The 17,004-nt window shown below is 33.4% G+C and overlaps 1 protein-coding gene across 2 annotated transcripts; it reads right to left on the minus strand.

Annotated features, from left to right (window-relative positions):
* Nucleotides 1-1,340: 1,340 nt before the first annotated feature.
* Nucleotides 1,341-10,625, minus strand: prmt2 (protein arginine methyltransferase 2). Of its 2 annotated transcripts, NM_001080175.2 has the most exon segments (9): nucleotides 1,341-1,683; nucleotides 1,856-2,018; nucleotides 3,588-3,724; nucleotides 3,811-3,940; nucleotides 5,324-5,499; nucleotides 5,662-5,826; nucleotides 9,116-9,277; nucleotides 9,909-10,085; nucleotides 10,422-10,625. In NM_001080175.2, coding segments are annotated over 9 exon segments (1,227 nt in total). In that variant the 5' UTR covers nucleotides 10,506-10,625; the 3' UTR covers nucleotides 1,341-1,650.
* Nucleotides 10,626-17,004: the final 6,379 nt, after the last annotated feature.

Genomic DNA, 17,004 nt, shown 5'->3' on the forward strand with positions numbered 1-17,004 from the left:
TCTGTCAACACCTTTAACAAATTGTTTTCTGTAAAATAAAGGTTTTCTGTATTCAATCATGTTCAATACTTCTTTCAATACCTGCTGCATATAATATTTACTTCTTTCAATACCTGCTGCATATATTTACATGTAAAGCCCGGAATTAGTCATACCCATGGCAAATTCTGCCAAAATTTTTGTTCAAATGTAAATACAAGCTAAGAAATTTTCCTCCCAAAAACAATTATGCATTTTGTACATCTAATTATCTTTTGGGTGAAGACTATCCTTTCTGGTAGAAAAAAAAAATGAATTGGTGCATCAAGCCATATAAATTTTGAGATTGACAGATACACACTAAAATTTAGTGAAAGCATAATACTTTTAGCTCATTTGTGTCCTTTTTTATTGTTTAGTATAGTTTCACAGATCTGATCATCTTTTTTTCCTTTGTAAAATACTATGTAAACTATGAATTCTGAATGTAGCCATTTTGTATTCTACAAATGTTAAATCCCCTTTATGAAGAGTAAAACAATGGGCAAATTCTTTTTATATATCGTTTAATAAGATACATATGTGGTTATTGCTATCCGCACTATACTTGATCTTCCCAACATGCATCACAAAACACCCATCTCGTGATTAAGCAACACAGTTGAAAGTCAACCATTAGTTAAAAAGATCTGTGCAATTCTTTTAATGACTACCAAGGTTTTTGTCCTGAAATATACTTATTCTCAATGTAGATTGGTCTAAGAAAAGAGTACATACTATTAATAATACAGTAATAATCAAACGGTAAGACAGTGCTCCGTATACAGATGATAAATTTGACCTTTGAGGGGTCACCAAATTTCAGTCCATCCATGCGATTCAACTGGCACAGGGACTGAACACAAAGAAGGACAGTGTTTATGAGCTGTGCGAAGATTCATAATACCAGTCTGAGTATGAACAAATAAAAAGAATAATAAAAAAGAACTAAAATAAATATTCTCAGCTGGAATTGAACTACACTTCTCAGACCGCAAAAGTATGCTGTTTCTCCAATTTGATGTTAAAGTGTCATTGCAATAGTTTTTTCCCCCTTTCCTTTTCAACAGGGCTACAACTGCAGTATTAAAGAGAAAATGGCTGCATCCTAAATGACATCAAAAACAGTACATGAACAGATTTGTATGTCCGAACACAAGCAATCAAAAACAGAAGGCAAGTACCACCCAGATGACTTGCTACTATAATAGGCATCCTGTGTATCTAAAAGTGGTATCTAATTAAATAACAGAATTCTAGTTTAAATATTAACAAGACACAAGTTTTACAAACAATATTATTACTGCCAAACATACTTTAAAAATGATGTTAGAAATATTTTATTCAAATGCTGGTGAACTCAGGGTACACAGTGTTTTCTTAGCATACAGACATATCACTGATTCAGACTTATACATATAAAAGTTTACACATTTAATTACTGAGATCTGTAAAAAAAAATTGTGAATTGCACTTGAGTCTTGTCAGTTTTATCTAGCTAAATTTAACCTAAAAATCATTTTCATCAATATATTTTGTACATCTATCAATACATGTAGTGTCCCATTATGTCTATTATAGCAAAATACAAGATGCTGTTTACTAAAAAAGTTCATGGATTGACTTTTAGCATCACCTCCACATTGGAAAACATTTAGTCTTGACCTGCAAAAAAAAAAAAAAAAAAATTCAAAATGTAAACGAAGGCATAATCTTTGCATGATCTAAAATTGCTAAACATCAATAAATAATATGAATTTCCTGCTAAGATGTTGAATAAAACAAAGCAAGTGCAAAAAAATAGCAAAAAAAAGTAGCTGATTTCACAGAAACTTACCGTAGAAACTTCTGTGCTGTTTATATTCCATAAAAAAGTGATTGACAGGTGCCGCCTCCAGATAGGATTTCTCTGCAGACGTATAGATCCTGCTATAATGTCGCCTACCTCAACTGACACTGGTGCATCCAACATGAACAGAGTCTGTTTCCAGTGAGTGATCCTGGGATATAGAAGGCTCAGTGTAAGGATTCACATGTGTTTTCTCACACAGATTATTAAGTAAACTGTCACTGTAAAAATAAAAGTGAATATGAAAGTACTGAGTAGCTGACAAATATGCAGTAAAAGTATAAAGCAATATTTATATTTTTTTTATTTGTATGTAGTTTAAAGTCTGATGTTTGAGAAAACATATGGGGTCGCTACTGTTTTTTCATCTATTCTTCTGGTGTGACAACAAAAATGAAGAAAAACTACTCTTAATAAAATACAAATAGATTAAGAGTGATTTATCTTCTTTTCTGGAGACATCTTATCATGTCTAGTGCTATTTGTTTTATATGAAATTGTGCAATACTTTTCCTCTATGACTTGTCATAATTATTGGACATTTTTAATAAAGAGGTAGTCACACCAAAGAACACCAAAACTTACCTTTATCGTGGTTCCAGAAAATTCAATATGTAAAATATTCTTACACAAAATGTCATGGGCTTCACATTCAACTAATAATGTTTTATGTAGGATTACCTGGTTTTTTAAAAAAAAAAATAGCATACAGTGTCACACCAGAGGACATGGTTTTTAGTGACAAAATGCATCAGGTTTTTCTATTTTTTGAAATATATGGATGAATAATGATGCCATTTACTGACATAGCAACTTGTAAAAGGGGGGTATCCACTTGTATGACGCGACATCAGCTACAAGAGAACAGAGCAAGTGCACTCAGCACTCACCAGATATTGGTGGAGTGAAGAGACAGTGATAGCGCCAATTCAATGAATGGGGATGATTGGGAGGCAATGATCGTATGGGGCTAATTGAGGCACTTTGGCCAGGACACCGGGGTTACACTCCTGCTCTTTACGACCACTGAGAGTCAGGACCTCGGTTTAATGTCTCATCTGAAATACAGCACCCACTGAAGAGTATAGCGTCCCCTTCACTTTTACTGGGTCATAAGTAGGCCCACACGGAATCTGCGCGCGCAGAATTCCGCAGATTTTCCACAAATCTGCCGCAGAATTCAGCAGATTTCTAGCCCATGATTAATTCTGTTTATTACTTGAGTAAATGTGTAAATCTAAATTTATTCATTTTTGATTCAGTAATTTATTTCTTTTTATTTAATATATTAAGGTTTTGGCTATGATACTCCCAAAATAATACCGCAGAAATGCGCAGATTTTTACCAAAATCCTCCGCAGAAATAGCAAAAAACGTCAGCAGATTCCGTCTGGCCCTAGTCATAAGGACTCACACAGACCACAGGTTGAGCGCCCTCTGCTGGTCTCTCTAACACCACTTACAACAGCAACCTAGTTTTCCCATGTGGTCTTCCATCCAGGTGCTAACCAGGCTTAGCTTCAGTGAGTAACCGGTCTTGGGCTGGAGGGTGATATGGCTGGTCATAGAGAAATGTTTAACCATTTACAACATTTTAAATTATGAAAATTCTAATTATATCCTTTTTTTGTCATGTGTACCAGTGAAAAGGTAACATCACGTCTGTAAAAAACAACAACTATATATTTGTTTGTGATCTTTTTGCATTTATGAATCATACTCTGAATATGGTCCAGTGTTCAACTCTATTGACGGTCCATCTTCTTCTAAACTCTGGAAATGTGCGCTGAACCAGACAGTGAAGCCATGAAACATGCCTGACTTCTCAACGGTGAAAGTAAACTCTCCTTTGAGTCTCTGAACAGAAGTGGAGGAAAACACAGAGTAGTTAATATGATCTTGATTTTAAATAGTGGTCATTAAATCCAAAGATTGGCACCTACCTCCAAGTCTGAAACCTGTATCGTGACCATATCAAGAGTAATAACATCAGCTGGAGTAGACAAACAGTCCTCAGGCTGAAGATGATGGCTAAATTTAGGCTTGGAGAGAAACTCCTTCTGTGCAAGTGACCTACAATACATAAATATATGACCAGTTATAGCAGCGTTATCATAGTAAACCATCATGGTGATGTACATACAGTATCTGGTGATATTTTTTATTTTCAAAAGAAATCTTTGTAACACTATATACCTTTTGTTTAAACAATAAACAAAACATTTAATAAAGCATGTAATCATCTTCGTTATCATTAATAAATGAAAATAAAATGTATTGTTAGTTTTATTAACTAAGATTACAATAACTAATGCATTACTATTATAATTAATAAATGCTGTACAAGCGTTGTTCATGGCTTGTTCATGTTAGTAAATACAGTATATTAACTAAATTTAATGATGTGTTGTGTATACTAAAGTGTTTATCTATTAAAAACTTTTATCAAATCAATAGATAGATATATTTATTTTATCAATTCGATAAAATTCCTTATTATTACAACAAACATTTAAAGTAGGGCTTCTGAATATTTAAGAATATTTAAAGAATTTTTCATATTTTACTTCTGAATATTTAAGATGATCATATCAAATTTATGAAATTTAGAGAGCTATCCTTTTAGAGTAACCAGCACTTTGTGACAAACATGAAAATTATTGTTTGACAACTAGAAAATATTACATTAATGTTTACCTTCATTTCACCAACACAATATGCACGTTTTTATTGGCAATCATTTTTATATATTGTATAAAGCTCATTAGTGAGTAACTATTCTAGTTTTAATTAATAGTTTTTCAAATCAGTTAAAATTTTTGGTATTTAGTTGGTTTTTCATGTGTGTTTATTGGTTAATGTTTTGTACTTCAACAAAGTTTTAATTTTATTTTAGTATTAATAATTTTTATTGTAACAAATAAAAAAAATGTTCAGGAAATGTTCACATTATGTATGATAATATTTTTTTTTCTCCTGAAGAAAGTCTTATTTGTTTTATTTCGACTAGAAAAAAAATAATAAAAGCAGTTTTAAATGTTTTTCAAATCCATTTTAAGGACAAAATTATTAGCCCCTTTAAGCTATATTTTTATTCGATAGTCTACAGAACAAACCCTCCTTATACAATAACTTGCCTAATTACCCTAACCTGCCTAATTCACCTTAATTAACCTTAATAATATTAATTAACTTAATATTTAAACTAAATATTATTTACTGTTATCATGGTAAAGATAAAATAAATCCGTTATAAAAACTAGTGTTTAGAAATCTTCTCTCCGTCAAACAAAATTGGGAGTAAAAAACTAAACAGAGGGGCTAATAATTCTGACTTCAACTGAAAAAAATAAATATATACAGTTTAATTGTATAAGCTTTAATTGACAATATTGACTGAAATATCCAATACATTTTATTTCACAAAGTACTGTATATTCATATGAAAGGCCTCACTGTAAGTAACTGAAGTTTAACCCATAGGGATTCTCCCAGAACTCCACTTTTTGCCTGTAATCAGAGAAAGCCTGGCATGGAACGATGGTCAAACAAGCAGAAGATGGCCACATCATTCCTCCCTTCTTCAGCCAGCGGTCTCTAGCCAACAACACCGACTCCAACATGTACTCAAACTGAGACAAACAGTGACAGCAACACAAGGGTCACATTTTGACAGTGAAAATAAAATATCAAAGAGAGAGAAATGTGACATCATTTATCCTACCCTTTGTATTCTAATATTTCTTCTACAAACATGAAACTGAATTAAGCAGCAATCAAAGCTGCTCTCATACCAGAAGGCAGTTTCCCATCCACTCAGACACTAGAACATCCACTTTTGTAGGAAGAGTGAGATTTTCGGCTCGCTCCTGAAACACAGTCACCACTCCATCACAGCCGTTCTGCTTCACCAGTTCCTCTGTGTGTTCTGCCATTGAGCTGGCCTCCACTGCATACACCTACAGCAACAAAACACCAATACACAACAGTATATTGTATGGCTCTAAAATATTTTGTTCCAGCATCAGTATCGCAATGTGAGCATATGCAATAGTCACATCGCTGGGTTTGCAATGTTGAACTGGTAATATTATATTATTTATTATTATGTATTAAAAAATCATTTTTAAAAACACTTATGATTTGTGGAGTTTTTTTGCATTGTTTATCATTAAAGTTACCAAAACATTTTTTATGCGTGTTTTTATAATTTAATTCAGTTTAAAAGTATTTGGACACAGGAAATTACATTTCTAACTTTAAGGAAGATTAATTGCATGTATACAGTTGAAGTCAGAATTATTAGCCCCCTTTGATTTCTTTTTTTCTTTTTTAAATATTTCCCAAATTATGTTTAACAGAGCAAGGACATTTTCACACTATGTCTGATAATATTTTTTCTTCTGGAGAAAGTCTTATTTGTTTTAATTTGGCTAGAATAAAGGTAGTTTTGAATTTTTTATGAACCATTTTAAGGACAAAATTATTAGCCCCTTTAAGCTATATTTTTATTCGATAGTCTACAGAACAAACCATCGTTATACAATAACTTGCCTAATAACCCTAACCTGCCTAGTTAACCTAATTAGCCTAGTTAAGCCTTTAAATGTCACTTTAAGCTGTAAAGAATATTTTACTGTCATCATGGCAAAGATAAAATGAATCAGTTATCAGAAATGAGTTAGTAAAACTATTATGTTTAGAAATGTGTTAAAAAAAATCTTCTCTCCCTTAAACAAAAAAAAGGGGAAAAAAATAAACAGGGTGGTGAATAATTCAGGGGGGCTAATAATTCTGACTTCATTCTGATATAATGAAGACCTCCAGAAAATCCCTTTTAAGCTATATTTTTTCTCAATAATCTACAGAACAAACCACTGTTATACAATAACTTGCGTAATTCCCCTAACCTGTCTAGTTAACTTAATTTACCCAGTTAACACTTTAAATGTCACTTTAAGCTGTATAGAAGTGTCTTGAAAAATCATATGCGCTCTGTCGCGAGGGATGGGATCGCGAGTATTTACAACGCTCCATCGACTTAAAACTCATAAACTGCGTGTGTGTTTGCTGGATAAGTCTTTCCGTAACACACCAGAAGCCCCTATTTCACTGCGATTGAAAGAATGAAAGTACTCAATTTCTCTCTCTCTCTCTCTTACACACACACACACACACACACACACACACACACACACACACACACACACACACACACACACACACACACACACACACACACACACACACACACACACACACACACACACACACACTGTGGCCCATTTGACCTGCTGGCGTGACTTTTGCGATACTTCTGAATACAGACACGAGCGCGTGCCTGCAGAGTTTTCTACACCGTATCTATCTATCATGGATCAGCTGTATCCCTGCTGCTGCGCGTGCAGCTGATCAATGTCACTTATCTGTGAAGAGCGCAGCACGCAAGGTCCAATCACAACCGTTTTTGTAGAGGATGTGACCAATCAAAGGGATGTAAGAAAATTAGACAAGGATCAGAAAGCGAGGATATTTATATTTGTTTATATTAATAGCTATAAATGCTTGTGTTAAGAGTACAGTTACAGTTATAGTACAGTTATATATATATATATATATATATATATATATATATATATATATATATATATATATATATATATATATATATATATATATATATATATATATATATATATATGACTGCTTGTCTTAAGGCGAGGCAGTGGCGCAGTAGGTAGTGCTGTTGCCTCACAGCAAGAAGGTCGCTGGGTCACTGGTTCGAACCTTAGCTCAGTTGGCGTTTCTGTGTGGAGTTTGCGTGTTCTCCCTGCCTTCGCGTGGGTTTCCTCCGGGTGCTCCAGTTTCCTCCACAGTCCAAAGACATGCAGTACAGGTGAATTGGGTAGGCTAAATTGTCCGTAGTGTATGAGTGTGTGTGTGAATGTGTGTGTGGATGTTTCCCAGACATGGGTTGCGGCTGGAAGGGCATCCGCTGCGTAAAAACTTGCTGGATAAGTTGGCGGTTCATTCCACTGTGGCGACCCCGGATTAATAAAGGGACTAAGCCAACAAGAAAATGAATGAATGTTTGTCTTAAAGGACAAAATTGTATTACAAATAGTATATATTTATATATATGTTATATATGTATATATGTTTTTTTTTTTTTTTTTACAGTTTTGTTACTCTATTGTATTCTCAATGTTTGTGATTAGTTTATTATATTTTATGTAGATGCACTCTCTTACAAAATTCATCCCAATGTATGAAAAGTTATTAATTATTTCCTAATAGACTTTTAGTTTGATCTGCTGAAATTATACTCATTATTGCAAACCAATGAAACTCATTTGATTTTTACTATAAATTGGAAAACTTTTTTTAGTTCAATTAATTTTTAACTAAATTAAATATACAAAGTAATGAGGAAGAGGATGTGTTTTTATTAATGGTACACCTTTTTCCTGATATAATTTTATTTATTATTTGTTTATTTTATTGTTTTTTTTTATTAATGTAGTGAGAAGTCATACGTTCACCTTAAAAAAAGCTCAGAAAATACAGTTTTTTGAGAATAAATCCTCAATTTGGTGGTTCACTTTTCCTGGATATTTAATATGACAACAAAATCCATGTTTAAACCAAAAATAAACCACAAATAAGTATGCAGTAATAATTATTGCATTATTACTATTTAATATGCTGACAAAGATATGACAATATTTTCAAAAAACACACACATATATATATATATATATATATATATATATATATATATATATATATATATATATATATATATATATATATATATATATATATATACAACCAAACATATTCTGTTTATTCATGTTAGTAATTGTGTGTGTGTCTGCATGTGTCTGTGTGAGACAATGTGTCTATGTAGGTGCACAGGAATAACAAATTGGATTGACAGAATTTTGTGAGATATAAATAAAAAAGGTACACTTCTGAGACATCATGCAAAGTAAAAAGCATCAATAGGAATTATACAATAGGAATTGTATTATAATTAGATAATATGTTATTATTAATATATTGTATTATAATTTAGATAATAATTTAAACACCAATATTGACAATCAGTATCAATATTATAAAATGCAACAAAAAAAGAAGATTTCAAAAGAGTGTATCTAAAGATTGGTTTTTGCTATGGATTTACACCCTCAATAATGTTTTATGAATTTAATGCATGCAAATATAGTATGCAGATCGTCTCACCCCTGCAGGTTTTGCTAGAAGCGCACAAAAGAGGCTGATGACCCCTGTCCCACAGCCCAAATCCAGGACTACCTTCTCCCTCAGTGCGGCACTGTTACTCAAGATCACCTGCCGGTATGTTTCTGTGCGTGGTTTATCTGACAGCATCTCCAGATGAAGCCTCTGACAACAGGAAACAGATATCACGTTCACGCATGCTTGCTTCTGCATGCATGATTAATTCATTTTTTACTGACTTTTTTATGATTTGAACTAGGGTTAGATAACTCCAAAGATCACTCACTTTTATGTTTCCAAACGCATGAGTCTGTGTTTTAATGAAAGCTAAAGGAATTGTCTCTCCATTGACAGTATTGTCAACCATAACTCTGACATTTAATTTTACATAAAACATTAAAAAAAAAAAGCAACAATAAATATGTATGAATCAAATGTTTTTATCATTTATATTTTATTTTATTAATAAATTATTCTTGTTCTATGATCTATCCTTATTCTTTTCTGTAAGATTGATTTATTTTGATAAAGACAATTGGCATAAACTGCTGCATTCACATGGAATTATTTAGTAAAAATCTATTTTTTGATAAATCAAATTTAAAATGTGGTCAGTTCAATATTAACTTATAAAAGACTTTATTATAAAACTATATTTACTAAAAACATGCCAAAAAAGTGTAAGAAAGACATGAGATTGAGTAAATGAAGTTTGTCATTTTGGTGTGAGCTAAAACCTTATACGTTGGATGACTGTTTGGTTTTAAATTGACCAACTTAACATTTTAGCACTTACTAATGTTCCATAGTTGCCAAAATACTCATCATCTTGCCAAGCATCCTCCATATCCTCAGTTCTTTGGTGTAAATAGCTAGACGGGACATAACCAAAGTGACCCTGCATTTCAGCCCACCACCACACGTCTGAACTCCTGTCATGAACCAGCAGCCTGTCGCCAACTGAGAAACTGAGCTGAAAGTTAAAAAAAATAAATAATTAAATAAATAAACCATTTGATTCATTATTATTGTGCGTGTTTTATTAGTATTTGTGGCAACATTGATACATTTTTTCCATTACAATCTAAAGTATGGCTTTAGAAGACTAAAAATAATTTAATATGGTTTAAAGCAAATGTTATGTGATATGCATTGGCCAGTCAACTATTTCCAAAAATGATAATGTTCTGCTGAATAGTATGGGTACAGTCACTCTTTCAATACAACTGCATGCAGACACATTCACTCAGTGAATGTGAAATCAGTGTTTATTTTGAAGGGCGATCATCATGTGCGCGACAGCACCAACCTGTTCATCTCCTTCAGCTTCAAAATCCACAAGTCCAACATACTCTTCGCCTTCATTACAGTCTCTACTTTCACTTTTAATCATTTTTGCCAGTCAGAACAGTTAACGTAAAATACAAACACAAATTGCGATAAGCAAACGTGTTCCAATCTCTAAAGTGTGAGAAACTCTTGTTTACGGCGCTCCGCCTACAGCGTAGATATCAAAATAAAAGTCCCATCCCACGTTGATTATTTCTGAACGATGCGGGATATAGTATTTGTTTTTTTCTGCTTTGGAAGACAGTCTGACGGTTAACGTTACAGCCTTTCAGCTTTTTTCCCCAGAGTATCTTCTTTTCTACTCATCAGAAAAAAATTACTCATAAATGTTTAAAACAACGGAGAGTAATATTCAGTCAATTATCATTTGGATATATTTTAATTATTATAATATATTATTATAAATTATCATTTAAAGGTGTTAAGGCAGCACGGTGCTGCAGTGGGTAGTGCTTTCACTCTGCTGTCGCCTCACAGCAAGAAGGTGAAAAGGTCAGTTCTCATATCTTTGTGGAGTTAGCATGTTCTCCAAAGAGGTGAATTGGGTCAGCTAAATTGTCTGTATGTGTGTGAATGAGTGTGTATGGGTGTTTCCCAATAATAGGTTGCCGCTGGAAGGGTATCCCCTGTGCAAAACATATACAGGATAAAATGGTGGTTCATGCCTCTGTGGCGACGCCAACCCCTGATTAAGAGATATGCCAAAAAGAAAATGAATAAATTTATTAATTATAGGTGTTTACTAATATTACGACCAAACAAGCTTGATATGTCCACAATAAAGACCTAGTTACCATGTTTTGATCAGAAAGTATGTGTTTGCTGTAAAGGGACGAATAACTATAAAGGGATGTAATAACTTACATTATGTGTCCTTGATTAAAAGAATAGATAATGCAAACATTTTATGATAGAAAACTAATACAACTTTACACATTTCCACATACTTGTTTTCCAGCCCTAGACTTAAATATTATCCACCCACAGTCTTTATATATTTCATGAGAAATAAATTCCTGCCTGTGAATCCGTGAAGAACATTTGTAGTGTACACACTATGCTGTTCAAAAGGTTACGGTTATTACTTTGTAATGTTACTTAAAATTAGTTTCAAACCAAATCTATGAACAGTACAATTTATTAAACATTTAAAATGAATGTTTTTATAATTTACCTGTGAATTCAATTATCAATTTCTCTAGTCCGCACTGTCATATAATCCTTCCTCCTGCTAATTGGCTGCTTAATAATAAATAACCTAATCGTCCCCTTAGAATTATAAGGTTGTTATTATAAAAGTTGTTTACATGTTAAGACTCTATTTAGAAAAAGAAAAAAATGAGTGCTACACACATACTGTTTGCTATGGGATGCAAAAACTTTGAAGCTCAATATCTCAAATCATTCAGAACGCAGATACAACCTTATAAATCTAAGGTGACGTAATGTCTATGTGGACAATCCTTATATTTTATTCTTAATATCTGATTTAAAAAAGACGTGAACATTCTAGATAAGTATTTATTTCACCATCAATTTAGATTTTTTTTTATTATACACTTAAAAAAAACTTACTCTTATGAATATAATGTTTTTTTTTTTACTTAAACTTTATTGTGTTTTAATAAACATGGTTATCAACAATGGAAATAAACAGAATTTCTCAACATTGACTTGGTTGAATGTGTATAGCATGGTTGATAACAATATGAAACGAAAATAAAAAAATACAAATTATATACACAAACACACATATATGAATATATACATACAGAAACCTGTAAATAAATATAAGAGAAAAATAAACTATATGCATAATGTCAGAGAAGTACATAAATGAAAAAGTGTCTACTAAAATTATTGTAAAACATCAAATAGAAAAAAAAGATAGTTTGTTGTCACCTACATCCTGATACATTTTAATTGTTTCTCCTATGTTGTTGAATTAAATCACTTAAGTTTTAATAAAGGAGATCAAATTGTCATGTATTTGGTTCCAATGAAAGATTGTTGAAATCTTTGCTTTGTTAATTAAGACATTGGACTGTTCTAGTCGAACAATGTCTATAAAATAGTATAACCATTGCTGAACTGACAGGAGATTAGGAGGGAACTAGGAACTAAATATTGTTTTCTTTGCAGCCGTTAATCCAGAGAAAAAAGTTCGTTTTTGATTCAAAGTCAGGGTTACTGAAGAGTCATCATTCAATAGAAAAAGGCAAGGTTCAGGATCAATTGTTATTTCCAGAATTTGCGACAAGATGGTGGAAACGTTTACATTCCCAGAAAACATGAAAAAAACTACCCATGGCCCCAGTATTACATTTAACACAAACAGGTGAAGAAATAAGTTTCATTCTAAAACGTTTTAGAGGTGTATAATAGATTCTATGAACTACATTGTAGTTTATCAATTGGTGGGGAGGATTTTTAGATGAAACTGAAATGTTTTGCCAAATTAAATCCCAATCAAAGCTGTGATTCTGCACACCAAGTTCTCTGTCCCAAATCACGGTAATACCAAGACTTCCACATTTCTCTTTTATAAGATTGCCATAGATAAGAGAGACCTTAATAGGTTTCCCCCTATAATGTTCAAGCCAGTAGACCACTGGATGAGAGGATAAGGGTCTAATCCACGGAATCCCATATGCCTTGAGTGAAGATCATAGCTGTAGGTATGAAAACCATGAGAAACCTGGTATGTTAAAACAAGACTGTAAATCATGGAATGTCCTTATAGTCCTTTCTCATCATAACTATTCTCTTAAATAGTAATGCCTTTATCTTACCAAAGAGAGTAAGAGAATGGCTTCATGTCTCGTAGCAAGTAATAATTATTACATATTGGAGATTGCTTACAGAATTTTGATGAGTAACTGATAAATTTTTCCACCCAACTTCATGTAAATATTGCATATGCTAATATTGGGCCAAATTCTTTAAATGCTTTTTTAAAGTTTGAATCCTAAAAATAGCAAATCTTGTAGTTTTTAAGGAGCAACTAATGAATCTTCAATTAGTTTATATATTGAGCCAGGTGCTCAGAGACTTTAATCGAAATGACCAATAGTACAACTTAAAATCCGGCAGTGATAAGCCACCCTGTGACTTAGGGCATTTTAGAGTGTCTAATTTGATTCTGGGTTTTTTTTGTTATTCCAAATAAATTTGGAGGTTATCCTTTAACGGTTAATAAATAAAGGTTTAAAGGTTAATATGGAAAACAGGAAATTTAACTGTCCAAGTACATTCATCTTTATTAACGCTATCCTCCCTTGTAATGTCAATTTCAAAGCTGACCAATGTTGTAAATCTGATTGTATTTTATTCTTTAATGCAACATGATTCTCAGAACTGACATTTGTAAAACAGGGAGGAATACATAAGTCTAGATAGGTGAATTTGAAAGTATGCCATTGAAGAGGTAAGTTGTTAGGAAGTGTGGTTCTCTGTGCCGCATCAATTACTGGAACTAATAGGGATTTCTCCCAGTTTATTTTTTTTTACCCTGAAATCTTGCTAAATGTGGAAAAAAGTTTCAGAATCTGGGAGACTGAATTAGTAATGTCAATAAAATAAAGGATTATATCGTCAGCATAAAGAGAGATTTTATGACTTGTGTCTTTGATTTTTATTGGAACAATCATGGGATCTTGCCTTATAGCCTGCACTAAAGGTTCCAGAGAAAAAGCAAATAAGATAGAGGGCAGCCCTGTCGAGATCCTCTGTTGATTAGAAAAGAGTTAGAAATTATTTGCACTGTTTTGACCACTGCGATGGCAGCTATATAAAGTTTTTATCATCTAAATGAAATTAGAGTCAAAGCCAAATACTTTAAGGACCATCCATGAGTAACTCCATTCAAGGCTATCAAAAGCTTTTTCAGCGTCTATGCTGAAAAGTGTTGCTGGGATATTAGATGTCTCAAAAGTAGAGAGAACATGAAAAAGACGTCTGACATTGTCAGAGGCCTGCCTACTTTTTATAAAACCTGTCTGATCTACATTAATCAATTTTCCAATCAATCAATTCAATTTACAAGTACTTTTGCAAAAAGTTTTAATTCTGAGGATATCAGAGATAGGTCTACAGCTTTTAGGACAGTGTAGGGGCTTGTCTTTTTTAAGAAGTAATTAAGGAAGTATTTTGATCACTATGAAACTTTCCCTGTTCAATGGCATAATTTATTGAAGATAAGATCAATGGCCCAACCTGATCCCATATCTCCTGAAAAAGTTCAGGGGGGAGGCCATCTGAACCAGAGGACTTGCCCAATTTCATGGATTTTAAAGGGCCATGAAACCCCCGTTTCAGCAGGATGTTTTCACACCTCTAGTTTGAAAAAAGTCAGGAAAGTGGGTGTGTCCAGCTCTGTATGGTTGGTAGTGTCGGGGAAGGGAAAATGAGCAGGGTTTGAATAAAAATGGGAGTTGCCATTTGGGCACGCGCTGCTGACCGAGGAAAAGCAAACACACACGCAGGGGAGAAAGACAGTGTGTTTAATGACGATGAAATGTTTGATGCTGCACGTCATATGAGAGAAAAAAAACCTCTGCATTTCTCTGTAACTCAGATGCACTCAGTAGGTCAGAAAGCCGTGTGTGTAGACTATCCTGTCACAAAATGCGGCGAAAATTCAACACGACCGTCGGCAAAAGTTTGCTTACAGTGTTCACGTGTTTGCACACAGATCTTTCAATATTGTAGTGCTATTAACATACTGTAAACTAAGTAACTTAGAAATCATTCTGACTAAGGTCTGTCTTTAAACATTGAAAGAGTACTGCTGACCATACGAACTATAACTCTGCCATCTGAATGGACAAAGAAAGGGCACTGATTGCACACACTTACCGAATCTGTAGACAGGATATTCAACACATACTGGAGCTGCATCTTTTTTTAAAGTAGAAGAGCAGCAAATCCGAATCTGACCATTGATTAGAAATGCTCTCGAGTAAGAAATATTCCAAACAAATGTATTTCTGCCGCGTCGCTTGCACGGATCCACACGTGAGTCCAGCAGCGGTCTGTCTCATAGAGAGAAAATGAAAACAAAACTTTCACATTATAAAAGCAACACTGGCGACTCGTATCTTCAAACAATTCTTATTCTTTCTCCACTCCTTTTGGCAACACAACATGTGTCGTCTCTCTGCCATCTGAACACTGTTTCAGGCACAGTCTAAGAAAGCTAGCATGCATATTAATGAAGTTGCAGCGCATACATAATGGAGCACGCTGATTGGTTTGAACCAAGCCATACTCATGAATCAATGCAGCACACTCAGAGACGTAATACAGGACTCCCATGTAGACGTCCAGTCTACACACCGGAATACTCGCTAAGGACTCATGGCCGTGACGCAGCTTCAAAAATTTGCTTTAAAAAAGTAAGAATTTGCTAGAAATAATGCAAAAACAACCAATTTTCACTTTTTAATGAAATATATGTGTCCTTATAGTGTTTTTAGCAGTGTGGGACACATATATGACTGTCAACAGTGTTGTTTTGATGTTTCGTGAACCTTTAAAGCTCTAATCAACTCCTCCAGTGTGATAGGGGCACCTACAGCTCCAGCTTCTTCTGGTGATAAAGAGGGAAGGTGTAGATTTTTTTTAGAAAATCAGACATTTTACCATCATTTGGGTCTACTTCTGCTTGAATGTTTTTATAAACTTCTAATTTTAACAGTTATGTCTTACTCAAAATATCATACCAGAAAATATAAAATGAAGTTAAATATCTATTTCTTATATAATTCTCATGTTAAAATCTACAAAACATAGTAGTATTGTAATTAAATTAAGCTAATTAATTATTTGTACTGTAGCCTTTTTCATTCATTGAATCCAAAAACAAACGACTCTAACAACTCTCTCAAAGTTATTGTATACAAACACCTATTAAAAATAAAAATAAACTTTTTATTGCACAAATATCTGTGTAAGGTCCACCCAGTTGGTCCAATGGATTAGTCCATTGGTGGATGAATGTTCAATGCCTGTTCGGTCTTTCCAGTGCACAATGCTGATTTACATTAAATTGAACTCATATATGACTCCAATTTGAATATGAGGTGGTTTAGAATATCAATATATTTATCTTTGTTTTATCTGACTCCAATTATAAAACATTGATAAGATTATTTAGTTTCTTTTAACATTACTTTAGATTATGATGGAATATTCTCTTAGATGCAATATTTTATGTTATTCTTATTTATTCAGATTCCTATAGCATCCTGAGTGTTGTACCAGCCGAGTATACAATCTCTTTACCACAAGCTTGTCAGTCTTGGTCATTAAACAGAGGCGATTAACCACTTTCCTAAAAAGGCAGAACCCTACTTACTCATTTAGGATATTTTGGGCCCTTTTATACAACCGGCGCAATGTGGCGCAAGGCGTGATGCAATAGTTGTTTGCTAGTTTCAGCTTGGCGCAAGAGTCGTTTTGAGGCGTTGCGCTACGCTGTTTAAATAGCAATGCATTTGTGCTCATATGTGCGCCCATATGCTTTCTGGTATAAAATGGAA

The sequence above is a fragment of the Danio rerio genome, chromosome 9 (genome assembly GCF_052040795.2).
Source record: "Danio rerio strain M-AB ecotype USA chromosome 9, GRCz13ab, whole genome shotgun sequence".
Taxonomy (NCBI): domain Eukaryota; kingdom Metazoa; phylum Chordata; class Actinopteri; order Cypriniformes; family Danionidae; genus Danio; species Danio rerio.

Bases quoted from the DNA above. Each gene is read 5' to 3' on its own strand.
- prmt2 (XM_087266666.1), bottom strand. From the start codon at position 10,505: ATGATTAAAAGTGAAAGTAGAGACTGTAATGAAGGCGAAGAGTATGTT. The intron at 5,827-9,115 runs GTGAGACGATCT...TTGTTGCTGTAG, and splicing joins TTCTAGCAAAACCTGCAGGG to GTGTATGCAGTGGAGGCCAG. The intron at 1,684-1,855 runs GTAAGTTTCTGT...TTTTTTTTGCAG, and splicing joins ACAGCACAGAAGTTTCTACG to GTCAAGACTAAATGTTTTCC.